Source organism: Dermacentor andersoni, chromosome 9 (genome assembly GCF_023375885.2).
Source record: "Dermacentor andersoni chromosome 9, qqDerAnde1_hic_scaffold, whole genome shotgun sequence".
NCBI classification, from domain to species: domain Eukaryota; kingdom Metazoa; phylum Arthropoda; class Arachnida; order Ixodida; family Ixodidae; genus Dermacentor; species Dermacentor andersoni.
Window position 1 is genome coordinate 23,408,809 of NC_092822.1, and position 14,063 is coordinate 23,422,871.

Sequence of the window (14,063 nt, forward strand, 5' to 3'; positions counted from 1 at the left end):
GCATGCCCCTGAAGGGCAGGCGCAATCACCTGAGCTTTTTTAGTGATGATGATGATGAGAGAATGGCTTAGAAGATAAGAGTCTTCTGCTGTCACACAAGCTGTGTGAAGGTGTATACAATCAAGAATACCACACACACTACAAACTTTTTACAGCAGATTTGTCAATGTGCTAAAAAAGCTAAAGGGGCGTACACCACACACCTTGACATCGGTTGCATCACCGCACTTGACTCCCTTGAAGGTGTCATTTGATAGGTGCACCTTCAACGGGGACATGGGCGCCTCAGAAGCAGCTCGCGCTGCGAGAGGCGACGTTGGTCGACTGCCGCCGCCAGTCCGAGTCGGAGAGAGCACGGGCTTGCGAGGAGGGCAAGGTGAGGCAGCAACAGCATCGCGGAGCCCAGGCAAGTCGTTCGCTGGCTCATCCTGCAGCCTGCGAGAGCAAAAGTTGAACATCCACTCATTCGCCCAGTATCTAGCAAACATGCCATACCAATCGTACAGCACTGTTCTCTATACCATAACTGCGTGAGTCAATAACCGCATAGACAAGAACAAGGGCAGCAATTGACAATTATAGAAATACAAGAGAGCAATACTGAATCAGATTAAACAGGCAACACCAATACGACATGAGCATAAAAAAATGACATTAAATTTTGAATGCCTTACAATTTATTGCTATTAGTGTGCTGCCACATGGGCATGTTTAATGGCATTAAAACTAGTTAATGCCACTTGCAATGACCAAGTGCATTATCACAACTCTGCTTGTTTGTTGAACATGGTATAACACCTCATTCATAAGTTTTGGAAAAGAAAAACGCGAGAATAACGTACTAACCGAGAAAACGTACGATCCGAAATAACTAAAACAATGTGACAGACTGAACTGTATTTGACATATACGTAATGCGAATCGTTGCGCACGAGGCACGAGACGCCGACGCGCGTCGAGCTGGTGGGGGCGTTGGCGGCCCGAAGCACGTTTCGAATTGTTTTCCTATTGCGCCCTGTTTTAAGATGGCGACGGGAAACCGAAACTAATTAGAGCTGGTGGGCGACGCCGGATGCCGCCGAAGCGAAACGTGACGCTAACGTCGCGCCGCGTGCAGCAGCAGTGAACGGCGGCGCGCGTCTGGGTTATCGCCTATTAAAAGCGTGCAGTACGCTTCCAACGGCACCACGCGCGCGCTGTGAAACAGATAGGCGAAGATGTTTATCGAAGATAGGGTTGGCGGCGATAGCTGCAAATGCGGCGTGCGACGACCCCGGATGTGATTCGCTGGTGCCGTAATAAGAAACCGAGTGTGCGCCGGCGTCTTCCCGTGAGACGGGCGGGCGAGCACTGCGGTGAAGCTGCCGTGGCGGGCGCCTATATACTGTTCTCGGTCGCACGCACACCCCGCATTTCCTTTTGGCATCGCAGTTTGGGGACGTACTGAACGTTGGTGGCGAAGATTCGTGTTTTCCAGGAACGTATGAACCGGTAAAAAAAGTAAGCGCGACCGTATTGGTTCACTTTTCGTGTTTCCGATCGCGAACGTTGGCGCCGGGAAATCGTACATAACGGGATCGTATCAACGAGGTTCTACTTTACTCTCGCACCCACGGGAGCAGTTACGGCTGCACATGATAAACATGTTTCTAAACTGAAATAATTCTACAAAAAATGCCTATTAATGTCTTTAGTGCTATTTCTTGAGTTTTGAGCAACTATTCTTTAATATAATATTACAAACTATATTATTTACTGCAGCTACCACTATCATTATTGCGATGTTTAATGTAATTACAAATATGTATGCACAAGCAACACTAGACATTTAGATGAACCTCAAATAACGAACATGGATAAAACAAATTACCAAACATAACGAAGTAAATGCAAAAATGTTTCTTGTCAAAATCACCGCGTAACGAATATATGCTTATAATGAATATCGGATACAATAGAGGTATTTCTGTGTCAAATGCGACTTCGTTATAACGAAGTCCAGCTGTAATGGCATTAAGCTTGCTCGCGTGGCACAGTCATCAAATATTTTATTTCAATGCTTTATTGTCATTCATCTGGCAGAAAAGGGTTGAGTATTACTGTAGTAAATGAGTACCAAAATTATCTTTTATTTCACGCCGAAACCACAATGCCTCTTCATCAGTGTGACGTCACGGATTCCACTGTTTCTTCTCATATTCTGTCCGTTTGACATAGGAAAAGTTATCTGCCTGATAGGCTTAGTCGTTTTGTTCTTTTAAAATACACAGTCGTGGTTCTTTACCATCAAACTATTAACTAGACCTGAGTAGATGTTGGAATCGGTTAGCGCAGGACAGGGGTGATTGGAGATCGCAGGGAGGGGCCTTCGTTCTGCAGTTGACATAAAATAGGTTGACGATGATGATGAGATGCTGTCACCGTCCATGACGTCACGGCAAGCTGGCGCGGGAACTTTCAGCCCAGTGCCGCCACCTGTATTTCGTATTCACGTACTTTCCGGCTCACCAAATTTATTGTCATGGCCATTCTGCTATTGTAGTAGCATAACTTACTAACACAACTTAATTGCATACGATAGCAGCATTATTTTTATTGTCTTGGGTCACATTTGAAGCTAATGATGGACTGTCACAGCTGTTAATTACGAAACAGCACTACACTTCCTCTTAACCTTAACCTTACCTTAACGAGGCGGCACACGAGGCTGCGCGCGCGCTTACAGACCGCGCTGCTTCACCCGACCACTCGGAGAACAAGGACGCCCCCACATACAATGAAATCACTAAGCACTACTACCTACAACGTAGAGAGTATAGCACGCCACACCGCACGCTCACTCGAGCTCCAGCGGTTACACTCAGAATGCTACAAACAGACACATAGCCCACGCAAAACAGACTACACCACTACATGCCTGAGTTCTACGACAGGTCTTATTGCACCAATTGCAATAGATCCCTTAACGTATATCATTTACTCTGGCCGTGCTCGCAAGCTCACATAAACTACGAACAGGACAAGCGCAAGTTTGAAGAAGCAATCCGGAGCGAAGAACTCGCTCCCCAACTCTGGGCCGTCCGGCAGGTCCACGACGCCGCCAGGAAACTCAACCTCCCGGTTCCGTCGTGGGAGACGCCCACTCCATGAGAGCCCAAAGCTCTCGTGGCCTGCAGGACCTAGAATAAAGTTGATTTCCTTCCTTCCTCTCCACAGGTTGTGATGTTCGTGGTAATTATGTCTGAAGGCGCCAGGCCTGAATTCCTTCCGTTTCTTGTTCTTGTTTTTCGTGTTTTCAGAAATTTTATGCCACCCACTACAGAAGAGTGGCTCACAGCGCGCAAACCAAAACACGCATGGACCAAAGTCACGTGACCAATGCTCGCGGTGAGTCGCACACATATACGTCATTTCCGTTTCGTTGCCACCACACGCTGTTCTAAGCGCGAAGGACGAAAGCAGCGAATGACAGAGCACTGCACGGACCCGCGGCCCGACCCGAAAGCCACCGGTGTGATCTCACGTGACTTCATGACGTCCCAAAGGAACGAAACCGAAACTGGCTGTAGAAAAGCCATTATGTTAAACTAATAATTAAAAAAAACTGAGAAGTCGAAAGCATCAGACCATTACCGCTTCGTAAAGCGCACCCAACGCGCAATCACGAGCGTTAAGTTCGGGAATCGAACTAGCGACCTCTTACTCAGCAAGCAGGAAGCCGCACCTCACGGAGCCGCCGCGGGAAGCGAGAGACACGTAGAGAAACGAAAATGAAGGAAGCCAGCAAGACGATGTTTACAAAAGAGAAAGAAGAAGAAGAGAAACATACATCATTTCTATCCGTTTCCACAGGACACTTTAACCGGTTTTTGTACCACCAAAATCTTTCAAGTACCATCCAAATCTTGGCCAATCTCCCGCAGTGGGTGCGCGCCATCGAAGAAGGCAATCCAATCCAATCCAATCTTCCCGGGAAGGACCATGGACGGATGCCGATCGCGATAGCGTGGCAAGACGCCGAGGTCGCGGCCTTGCCACCAGCTAACGGGAGTGTACGGCTGGTAATCCGAAGGAACGTTAACGTCGACGTTCCCGCGGCCAAACCGCGGCGAAGCGCACGCTTTCCGTCCGACGCCGTTGCCAGCGACGAGGCAGCTGTAGCCGCTTCCCACGACAGGGAAGCGACCTAAGACCACCCCAAACGAGAGGCGCGTTGGCGAGATCGGCAGACGATCGTAACAGCGTAGCTCTCAAGGTCCGGTTAGTCCCACGCCGTACACCTCTGCATAAAGCCCCTCCATCCACGCGTCAACGCCGCGTTTGCTGGTCGGCGAAAACGTGTATGGAGGGGCTTTACCTCTGCCGCCGGACGGTGGGTCCTCGGAGGAGGGTACGCGACGCGTCGAGCGAGGAGACCCGTCACCTGACGGGGCACCGCGTCCAGGCGGTGGCAACGAATCGCGTCCGGTCCCTGTATCCAACGAAGTCGAGAACTTGTAGGAACGACTCCAACCGAAAAAAAAATGTTTTTTAGTGAACCTGACGTAAACAAACCATGTGGAAGGAGGCTGCCAACTCGACTCCTTCCACGGAGGTTAAGTATATGCAAGGTGTCCCAGCTAACTTGAAGCAAACATTAAAAATATGCAAACGCCACGTAGCTGGACGGAACCGAGGTAAGGTTGTTTGCCGTCGCTTGGAGATACTCAGATTATTTTTTTACATTCCACCTAATTAGATAATTAGTCTTCATTAATCAACTTCTCAAATATGATAATTAGATAAAAAGTGTCAATGAGAAAATTGTAGAGCGACATGAAAAATTCCCGATACAGCTTTCCGTTGCTCAATACGTCCTACATAAAAGTTCTTTTTTTTTTTTCCTGAGCGTGAAAGAAGCTCGCGAATACACGCAAAGTGCCTCGAGCGGCCAGTCGCGCTACAAGTGACGTCAGCGGAAGTCGCAGCACTCTTTTCGCACATACGGATCTTTTTCCCACCGGGGAAAAGTCTACCGAGAGCTGCCGGCTGGAGTTCTCGCGCGTTTATGAGTAGGCTATATACTTACATGGGTGTTTGTTTGTTTGTTTGTTAATACACGCCGCTTGTGATGTACCATCCACTCACGACTGAGCATTGGTATGACATGCTGTTACAAAACGTTTTACATTTACCGTATATTACGAATTGTCTTTTGATACATTTACCGTATATTACGTATTGTGCCTTTTGGTGATGTACTGTTGTCGTCTCAAATGTCATGTCAAGGGCTCACTGGCGCACTCAAGCTGTCCATAACAGGTTTTAGCCAACGAACGGTTATTTCTGGGAAATAAGTGATTTGATTTGATTGCTGCAGTTTGAAGCGCGCGCCCATGGCCGCAGTGGCAATGCAGTACATGCGCTCTAGACAAAAGCGTAGAGTCAACGACGCAAGGAAAGCACGACAGAGAGAGAGAGATGCCGGGATCGGCGCGCTCTAAAATACTCTCCGCACTTGTTTTGGTCGAACACAATTCGCGCGCACAAATTGAGAATCTGATCCTCCTTCGCCGCCGATAGAGGTGACGAAAAAAAAAAAACACACAATAAGCGTTTTTATTCGCGAGCAACTACTGGCCACGGTAAGAACAACGCCGAGTAATCAGAGCAATCGGAATCCAATTAGCGCGTGTGCGTGTTCAAGGCGTGCCGCGAGAGAAGCATCGTGTTGGTTCCGCATACCACAGCGCAGCTTTAATGACGGGCGTAGGTGTAAAAGGGACGCGTGGAAATGGGAACACTCTTACGTACGGCTCGCGGTCGCTCGTGCGTTCTAAGAAATGACACAATCGGAATATGATTACATACTGGATGATATTAGCTCACAAGCGCACACAATGTTGCCGGACCCCGTTTGATCGCTTATCGGGACACTCGCTCACTCAGTTACGTGGGCGTCCGCCGCGACACTCGCCTGAATCTACGGCAGCGTTGTCTGCAGCCGCCGGCTTGGCCAATCAGCGCTTCACGGAAAGCGACATATCTCCGAATGGTGGTCGATCCACGTTACACGGATACCTGCTTTCCGCACAGCGCGGGCGAAGACTTGTAATCAAATTCAAAAGATACAAAAAATGAAAGAAACTGAGTATAGTATTAAAGTGGAAAGCTGGGCGAGTTGGGCGAATTGGCCATTCATAATGGTAACAGCACGAACTATAGACAACAATAAACGCGCGAACTATACACGTCATTCGGCTATACATTGCTGCTTTATGTTTGACATGACGGTTGTTATGTCAGATTTTGTATTATATTTATGTAGAACGGCACGCTGCGATTTGTAATTCTATGTATTCGCTATGCATTGCTGCTTTATGTAAGCAATGATGGGTTTTGTGCCATACTTGTAGCCCACCCCTGTAACGGTCCAATCGGCCAACAGTAGCTGCAAATTAAAAAAAATAAGAAGAAGAAGAAAACTACGACGGAGTGAAAGGACACAGGATGAGCGCTGATTTTTTTAAGGACACAGGACGAGCGCTGATATTTATTTTTTAAGGACACAGGACAGCGCTCGTCCTGTGTTCTTTCACTCCGTCGTCGTTTTTGTTCGCGCTGCTACCATTATAAAAACACGATTACACATGTGCACAAATGTCCCGCACATGTAGGTTTTTTTTTTCTTTTTTGTCCTTTGTGTAACAGTATAGCGCAGTAAACAGAACGATGTCATCCCAACTATGCCCAAAGTCGAAGCCTTATTGAGCATCTATAGCGGACGACCGAGTTAATTCTTGGTGCAGGATTTAGTCCGCTTTTCGGGAGTATAAGAGCTTCCTGGAAGTGGTTAACTTCCAACAAGCACGTTGCTCGGAAGCATCGCGGCTACACATACAAAGCTCGGCAGGCAGCACTCTCTCCTAACACCAGGGTTTCTTCCATAGTTCGTATTGAAGGACCCTGGTTAGACCTTCGCAATAATGTTGATCGCAGCCGACGTCAGCCCGAATCCCTCTAAATACGCTATGGAGTCTTTCCTTTTTTTCTCTCTCTCTCTGTTCTTTTTAAGCACTGGGACTGAACGAAAAACGGTAGTCGTTATCAATTATACCTTTTTAGTACTTGTGAGGACGGATGATATCTCCTCTCCTGCTCGCATTTTTTTTCTACCGTTTTCCCTTTCCCCAGTACAGATTTCCTAACCGGACAGTTAATCTGGTTCACCATCTCTGCCCTTCCTATTTTTTTTTTCTCTTTCTAGCAATGACAGCTAGTGGAGATTAGAATCACTAAGGCCGGCCTTATAGAGAGACAAAACGCGGTGGACAACGAATTTTTCACCGTGACGCGTCACGAAAAGGTACGAAGTGGTGTGTCAAGGCGGTGCCAGCCTGCAGTGTTTTCGTAGCCTCAAGCATCGAGACGCGCATGGCCAGAAACTACTAGAAATGAAGCGCGAAAACAGCCACGCAGTCAACGTGGTCCGTAATAACCCAACTGCAAATGTGACCCCTACTTTCGTGCGTTTTATAGTCATCGTACATGTACTCGTGCCACTAGACATCCAGAATTCAAATATCCCGGAGTTCAGTCTACAGCTTAACCGAATGCGAATTGATTGATTGATTGGTCGATTGATTGATTGATTGATTGATTGATTGATTGATTGATTGATTGATTGATTGATTGATTGATTGATTGATTGATTGATTGATTGATTGAAAGCATCCGAGAAACAACTGCCGGCGAAAGTGAACGTGCATCAACGGTGACCACCATACAAAACTTGTCAAGATGCAGTATGAGGTAGACGCAGATGCAGATGAGGTACAGCTCCACTACTACCCCCTGTCTGTAATTGATAAGCGAAAACCATGACACTTTTATTCCGCAAGGTAAACAATGTAAGTGCACCTGATAGCCTGACATGGTCTATTGATTGATTGATGGGATATCGACACACGGGCTACGAATAGACGTCGCAGCAGGGATATCCCGATGGCTTTTGACCACCTGTTAGATCTTAGACGCGGCACACGAGCGCATTTTCACTCAGCCCTTGCCCCCTCCCCCCCCCACCCTTTCGCAATGCGGTCACCACCGCGACAGGGAATCGAACCCTCGTGCCCCTCCCGCAGGCAGAGCCGCGCCACAAGTATACCCACCTCGGCGGGGCGCCGCTACGCATATATACCTGACAAAACGGGGCGGCGGACGCCAGTAGAGCAGGGACTCCGTCCTCTCGTCGCTGTGCTGGGGCAGTCCGCGCTCGACGCCCGCGAAGCCGCAGCAAGTGTCGTCCCTCCAGCAGCAGGAGGCCAGGCACCATCTGAGCATGTCATGGCATGCCGCAGGGTGGAACGACGCGAAATGCGAACCTCACGGTGCGCGCTGTCCGGTCAGTGGCAGTCCACGCTTGAAACTGGGCCGCATCCACCAAGCACAGGCTCCAGCTCCTCCGAAGGGATCTCTCGCGTTGACAGGTATTAGGGCGTCGCGGTCTTCTTCGGTGCCTCGGCCGTATATATCCCGGGGGCTTCTTCCTTTCCAGTCTTCACGCGGCTTTCGCGAACACTCAGTTCCAAGTTGCTCGGCACGCGCGAAGCCGCGTCCTCAGACGCGTGCTGTATAGTCTTTCCAACCCAATGCTCGTGCACGGTATATAACGCGTTTCAGTTCTTCCGGTCACTTCGGCGGGTCTTCGGGGAAATCGAGGACTCTCACCGAAACGGAGCGCGATTTCTCGGCGACAGTTTTTCGTGGCAACTTTCGCTTCCACTCCCTATATTTTTTAACAAGATTTCTTTTACGAAAACTGATCAGCGTATTCGGGGGTCGAGTATATACACCGCAACATCGCGAGGCAGGTTTTACGAGCGCACTCACTTGAGCAAGCGTGTATCCTTTCGAAACCGCTCGGATTTCTGCAAAAATCGAATCTCTCGAAAACACGCCGTTGTCTTCCGACGCGTCGAGTCCCACCGACGAGCGAATTCTTCGAGCCGTCTTCGAAAAGCATGTTGCGTTGCGACAACATACATATACAGGTCCTTCAACAGCGTATGTACCACAAACAGTGTATCAGAAGACAGTAAACTACGAGCACAGGCACGTTGCAATCCTGGCACCTCTTGAAGCGACGACTTGTTTTTCTTTTTTTTTTTTTGGTCGACTCCAATCACAACGCAGTTCTTCCGGACACAGCAAGGTGCATGTCACCGCTCGGCTAATATTGCGGAATGTTCAGCTTATACCTATACCGACGCTGCACCTCGTTAAAGGTCAACGACGCCTAAAAGAGCTGGCGTCGCGTCGTGGTACGACGGTGCCGTTGCGCCTTGCAGCCTCTCCAAACCGCGAACCGTAGAACGACTTCTCGTAGAAAAGCGAGCTTCTCCGCCGCCGCGGTGAACCGTTCTTCTGACAAAGCGTCGCGACGTCTCGAAGCGACCGCTGGCCATCCGCTGTCGGAAGCCAAGACTCTGCCGCAGCGGTGTACACACACACACAATCACGGCGGCCAGAGTGTCGTTCGTCGTCCGCGACGGCCACCGAGCAAACAGCGACGCTTATCTCACGACCCGTTCGAACGCGCAACGGAATTCTCAATCCAAACACTGTGCCGTGGGGGCGCCGAACGAGAGGGAGACAAGGCCTCCCGTAGAACGTTTATCTTTGTTCAGTGAACGAAGAAAAGTGAGCGGTACATAAGCCCGTAGACACCCAGCTAGGTTTCGCGCGTGGCCGTCGTCCCGGGGAGATGCAGAACCGTTGTCTTGCAAAGAGACGACTCTCCGCGGAGCCAATGCAGCTGGGCGCGCCTTCTTCTCTCCGGCGCGAGTATATTTTTTTTGAGCGAGAGGACGTCAATCGACGTTCGCGCAAACGGCTCCTGTTCTGTCGCGTCGGTAGGTCGGCATCCAGCGGGTGTTGATGTTCCCACCGGTTCGCCGGGTGTATACGCGCTTGTTCCGGTGGATGCGGGAAGGAGTGAGCGAAAACTTACTTGCGCGGCACAACGTCGACGGCGTTCAAACTTTTGGCGGGTCCCGTCGCGAGAAACGTCGATCGGACGTCACACGTAACCGCGCACAACGATTTCGTCTACGGCACGGCGACTTCGTCGCGTAGTATTCCAGGTAGAGCAGCTATATCGCTCGCCGAAGAAAACTCCGGAAACCAGATAGAAACCTCTCTCCGACGCAAAAACAAAAATATGAGAGAGAGGCGAGAGACAAAACAAAATGTGCGCTGCTTTTTGGGAGTACAGAAGCAACGTCATCCGCGCGCACGGACACCCACACACACCACCACCTCTTGCCGCGCCAACCCGCGCACACCGACTCGCACACACGCACACAAATAAAAAAAAAAACGCGTGCACAGGAAAAAAAAACTAAACAACCGGAGCACCAAGAAGCTCTCCCACGACACACTTCCACGGAAGATGACGAAGACGACGACCGCTCAACTCCGTCCACTCGCGCACAACACACAAACACGCACGACACGTCGCTCGGTCGCGCAGCTTGACTCCCCAACAGTCTCGGATCAGAACCGACGACAAGAAATATCGGAAGGCGGCGGGCGGCGACTCGCCCGAAGCTGGCGCAAATTCATTCACTCGCACGACGGGAGCGAACTACGCGTGACACACGCACGAACGAAGCGAGGAGCCGAGGCCCGCGCACAAGCCGACCAGTCCGCGCCGGTGTCCCATCCATTCCGACGGAGAGAGGCCTTCGCAAGACGCACACACGCGCGCACTACTTCGAAAGACACCGCGAGGACGGCGGCGCGGCTTCCCCCGCGCGCGAGGGACCGTCGCCCACGCTGTTGCGATCCTCGGCCAGCGAGGAGGGGGAGGGGGGCGAACGAAAAGATGGGGCCAACCTCCGATCACGAATGAGAAAGAAGCCAATAAGAAGAGAGAGGTAAGCGAGCACGCGGCAAAACGAACGCGTTTCCGTTAGCGGCGCTGGTGATACGGGAGAAAGCGAAACAGAAAAAATAGAAGGTGCATGGAGGTGCGACGGCGCGCTTGCGTGTATATGGTGGTACGCGACACCACCGAGCGCTAGCTTGCTGCCGCGGGCGCGCGCGCGAGCACCCAATGATTCCCGAGAAATATAAGCGAGCAGGACCACCGACGGGCGGCACAGGGCAGGACCGGTTGCCGAGAAGGCCGGTCGGCCGGACGGAAAGTAAAAGCGTTGGCGGCGGCGAAGGCGCGTGGGTCGACGGTCGGTCGGTCGCTCACGAGGAGGCGGCGCACCGGGGCGAAAAGGTTAAAAAAAAAAAAAAAAAAAAAGGAAACGCGGCCGGCCCGAACGGAGCAACCCTTTGCCACGGGCGCGGGCCCATTCATGAATGCACGCGAGCGAGCGCGTGTGTGTGTGAAGTGTATGCACGCGCGATCGGCAGGGCCGCGCGAGCAATGGTCCGGCTTTTGTCGACTCGTTAAACACCTGCAGTTAGGAGCATAATGCGAACGATAAACGGCTCTGGCTGTTGAAGCTTCTTTTCTCGCTCGCCCCGCTATCATCCATTACATGTCATCATCATTATCTCTTGGTTATTCCATTAAACTGCCCGGTTTGGGTTCGCCGACAGCTATTCCGGTTTGCTCCTTCGCGGGTCTCTATACGAAATGGTACCGAACAGGAAAGGGTGTGGTGGTGGGGGGGGAGGGGGAGGGGCTGTTTCAGTGGTTGCTGCCGACGTTGCTATACTATTCCAATGCTACAGAACATCCTCCCCACTTGGCGAGTATCATCCCTTGACCTCGGTGTCACGCTTCTTCGGTGGTTCTCCTACGGCGCACCAAGTCTTTTAGCGACGATGACCACGGCGATGTGAAGCATGACGACGACGAGGAGGTCGCTGGTTCGACTGCCGACGAGGCGGCCGCATTCCGACGAGGGTGGTAGTGCGCGGCGACAACGCTCGTGCACTTATATTTAGTTGCACGCTAAGGAGAACCGGTCCAGGTGGTCAAAATTAGCGACGAAGCCGCCTCCACGCTACAGCGTCTCTCGCAGCCGCAGTGCACGCTGTGAGAAACATTAAACCGCGTGTGTCAATCAGTCCACATCAGCTGTATTCCTTTTAAAAAGTTCTGGTCAGAACGATATATAGAACGAAATAACGGATACAACGAATTAAGTGAAATTCCTCTTGAAATCCCCTCCCCTTCAACATTCATAGTGCAGGGGCTATTTTCTGTAAGAGTCCACCTAGTGGACTGTTACAGAATACACCACCCCCCCACCCCAGTAGACGCAGTAACGGATATAACGAATTTAACTCTGGCTCCCTCTTCAACTTCGTTACAACGGGGTTTTACTATGCATGTACACCTCCCAGTGCCCGAGTCTCAGCAGCCCCGCGCGCACATATGCTTGACAAGGCCTGTTCAACGGACCTTCGTAGAAATCGTTCAACGACATCCTCGAAGCTGTCCGCGGCCGCGCAGTCCCCAACACCATCACGTCGATATGTCACGAAAGCACAGCTAGTTTGTTTCTTGCGCTGGCTGAACCATTCATTTGGGCGCATCGTAATGCCCGGCACCAATGCCGGTCTGAATTTATATATATAATATACGGACACAACACGAGCGAAAATGACGACACGGGCGTTCTTGCTTCCTGTTTATACCACGCGTGTCTGCAGCCTTCTCGTTCTTGCGAGCTTTTTCCATGCCCGCACTGTGGAACCCCGCACGGCAACAGCGCCGGAGACACTTCACCGGGGCCACTCGAGACCCGTCTTCAGAAGAGCATGTCTCATCGCCGCAGGTTTTCCGGCGCGACGAGCCCTTCGCGTAACGACGATCCTTTCGGCAAGCAACGCGAACCCTTCAGGCACGACGCAGTCACGTCCCGGTGTCGGCGGTGTGCGGTTCGCGTCGCGCGCGCGCGTAGCGTGACTCATGTGGGCGAGACCGAGCACGCAACATGCAGCCACCGCGCACGTGACCGCTGATTCACGGTGTTTTTAAAAAAGGTATGCACTATAGAGAGCAGAATGTCGGAAGGCAACAAAAACCAAAGCGAAAAATGAGGAAAAAAGACGATATTTGTGCCCGCAACGAAAACCTAACCGAAACGTTATTAGAGAGATTTAGGTTACCATAACTGGCCCTAGTGCCAATAAAAACCACACATTCATTCATTCATTCATTCATTCATTCATTCAGAGCTTTAGGTTAGGGCACGCAAGCGGCTCGCGTACACAAGAACTAGGGGCGACGGTACTGCGCATGCGCACACCTAGACGTAAGTGTCTGCGCATGCGCAGTACTGTGGCCCCTAGTTCCTGCGTACGCAAGGCGCTTGCGTGCCCTAATCTAAAAATCTCTATTATTTTGTTTCGGAGTGAAACCGAAATACTTTTGATCGGTTTTCGGTTCAAAGGGAAAGTGGGCAAATACGAAACAGCTGAACCCAAATGGAACGTTTTCCAGTGGAACGGAACTAAAACCAGAAAGAAAAATATTTCGTTCCGACACCCTGCTAGAGAGTGCAAAGTGATCTAGTATTCTTTCGGAACTCTATTTTCGTTTATTTCGCGGTAGGAGGTTGGTTACTGGTAGAGAAAATGAAGGCTCATTACTTAAACCTTCTTATTGCGATAGCAACTATAGGGACACTCCAGGCGCCTTTATGCCGTCAGCGTCGCCGTGAGGTTCCGCATAAAGTCTAAAGGCGATGAAATCGTCGTCGCGCGCCGTGTGCTGTATATGTGCGAGTGTGAGCCGGGGATCGCGGCTCAATCTGGCGCACGCAAGAGAGGCAAGCGGGGGGGGGGGGGGGGGGGAGGCCGGAAGCACGCCGTCTTCCGTCGCGCGCAAAGTTCCGGGGGAGAGGGGAGAGATCTGGGAAGGAGGGGATTCTACTCCGGACCGCCGTTATCTTGAAAGGCATCTGCGACGCCGAGAAGGGTCCGCGCCACTGGCGCTGCGCTTTCGCGGCTCGCATAGTTCCCATTGATGCGAGAAGCAGCACGACGGACGGTCGCAATTCGCTCGCTGCCGCTGCCACGCTTCCTCGCTCCAGCACTTCCGATCCGCTCGC

The 14,063-nt window shown here is 51.2% G+C and overlaps 1 protein-coding gene across 4 annotated transcripts in view; it reads right to left on the minus strand.

Moving 5' to 3' along the window:
• LOC126527282 (focal adhesion kinase 1-like) overlaps positions 1-14,063 on the minus strand; it is an 82,207-nt gene that overhangs the window by 41,449 nt on the left and 26,695 nt on the right. For 2 of the 4 annotated variants that reach the window (XM_050175063.3, XM_050175065.3), the window contains exons 1-2: positions 8,180-11,629; positions 204-435 (exon numbers count right to left, since the gene is read on the minus strand). In XM_050175063.3, the coding sequence (XP_050031020.1) occupies positions 204-435; positions 8,180-8,322 (375 nt within the window). In that variant the 5' untranslated portion in view covers positions 8,323-11,629. Of the gene's footprint in view, positions 1-203; positions 436-8,179; positions 11,630-14,063 lie in introns of those variants that run through there. The other 2 variants (XM_050175066.3, XM_055068645.2) reach the window with 2 other exon arrangements.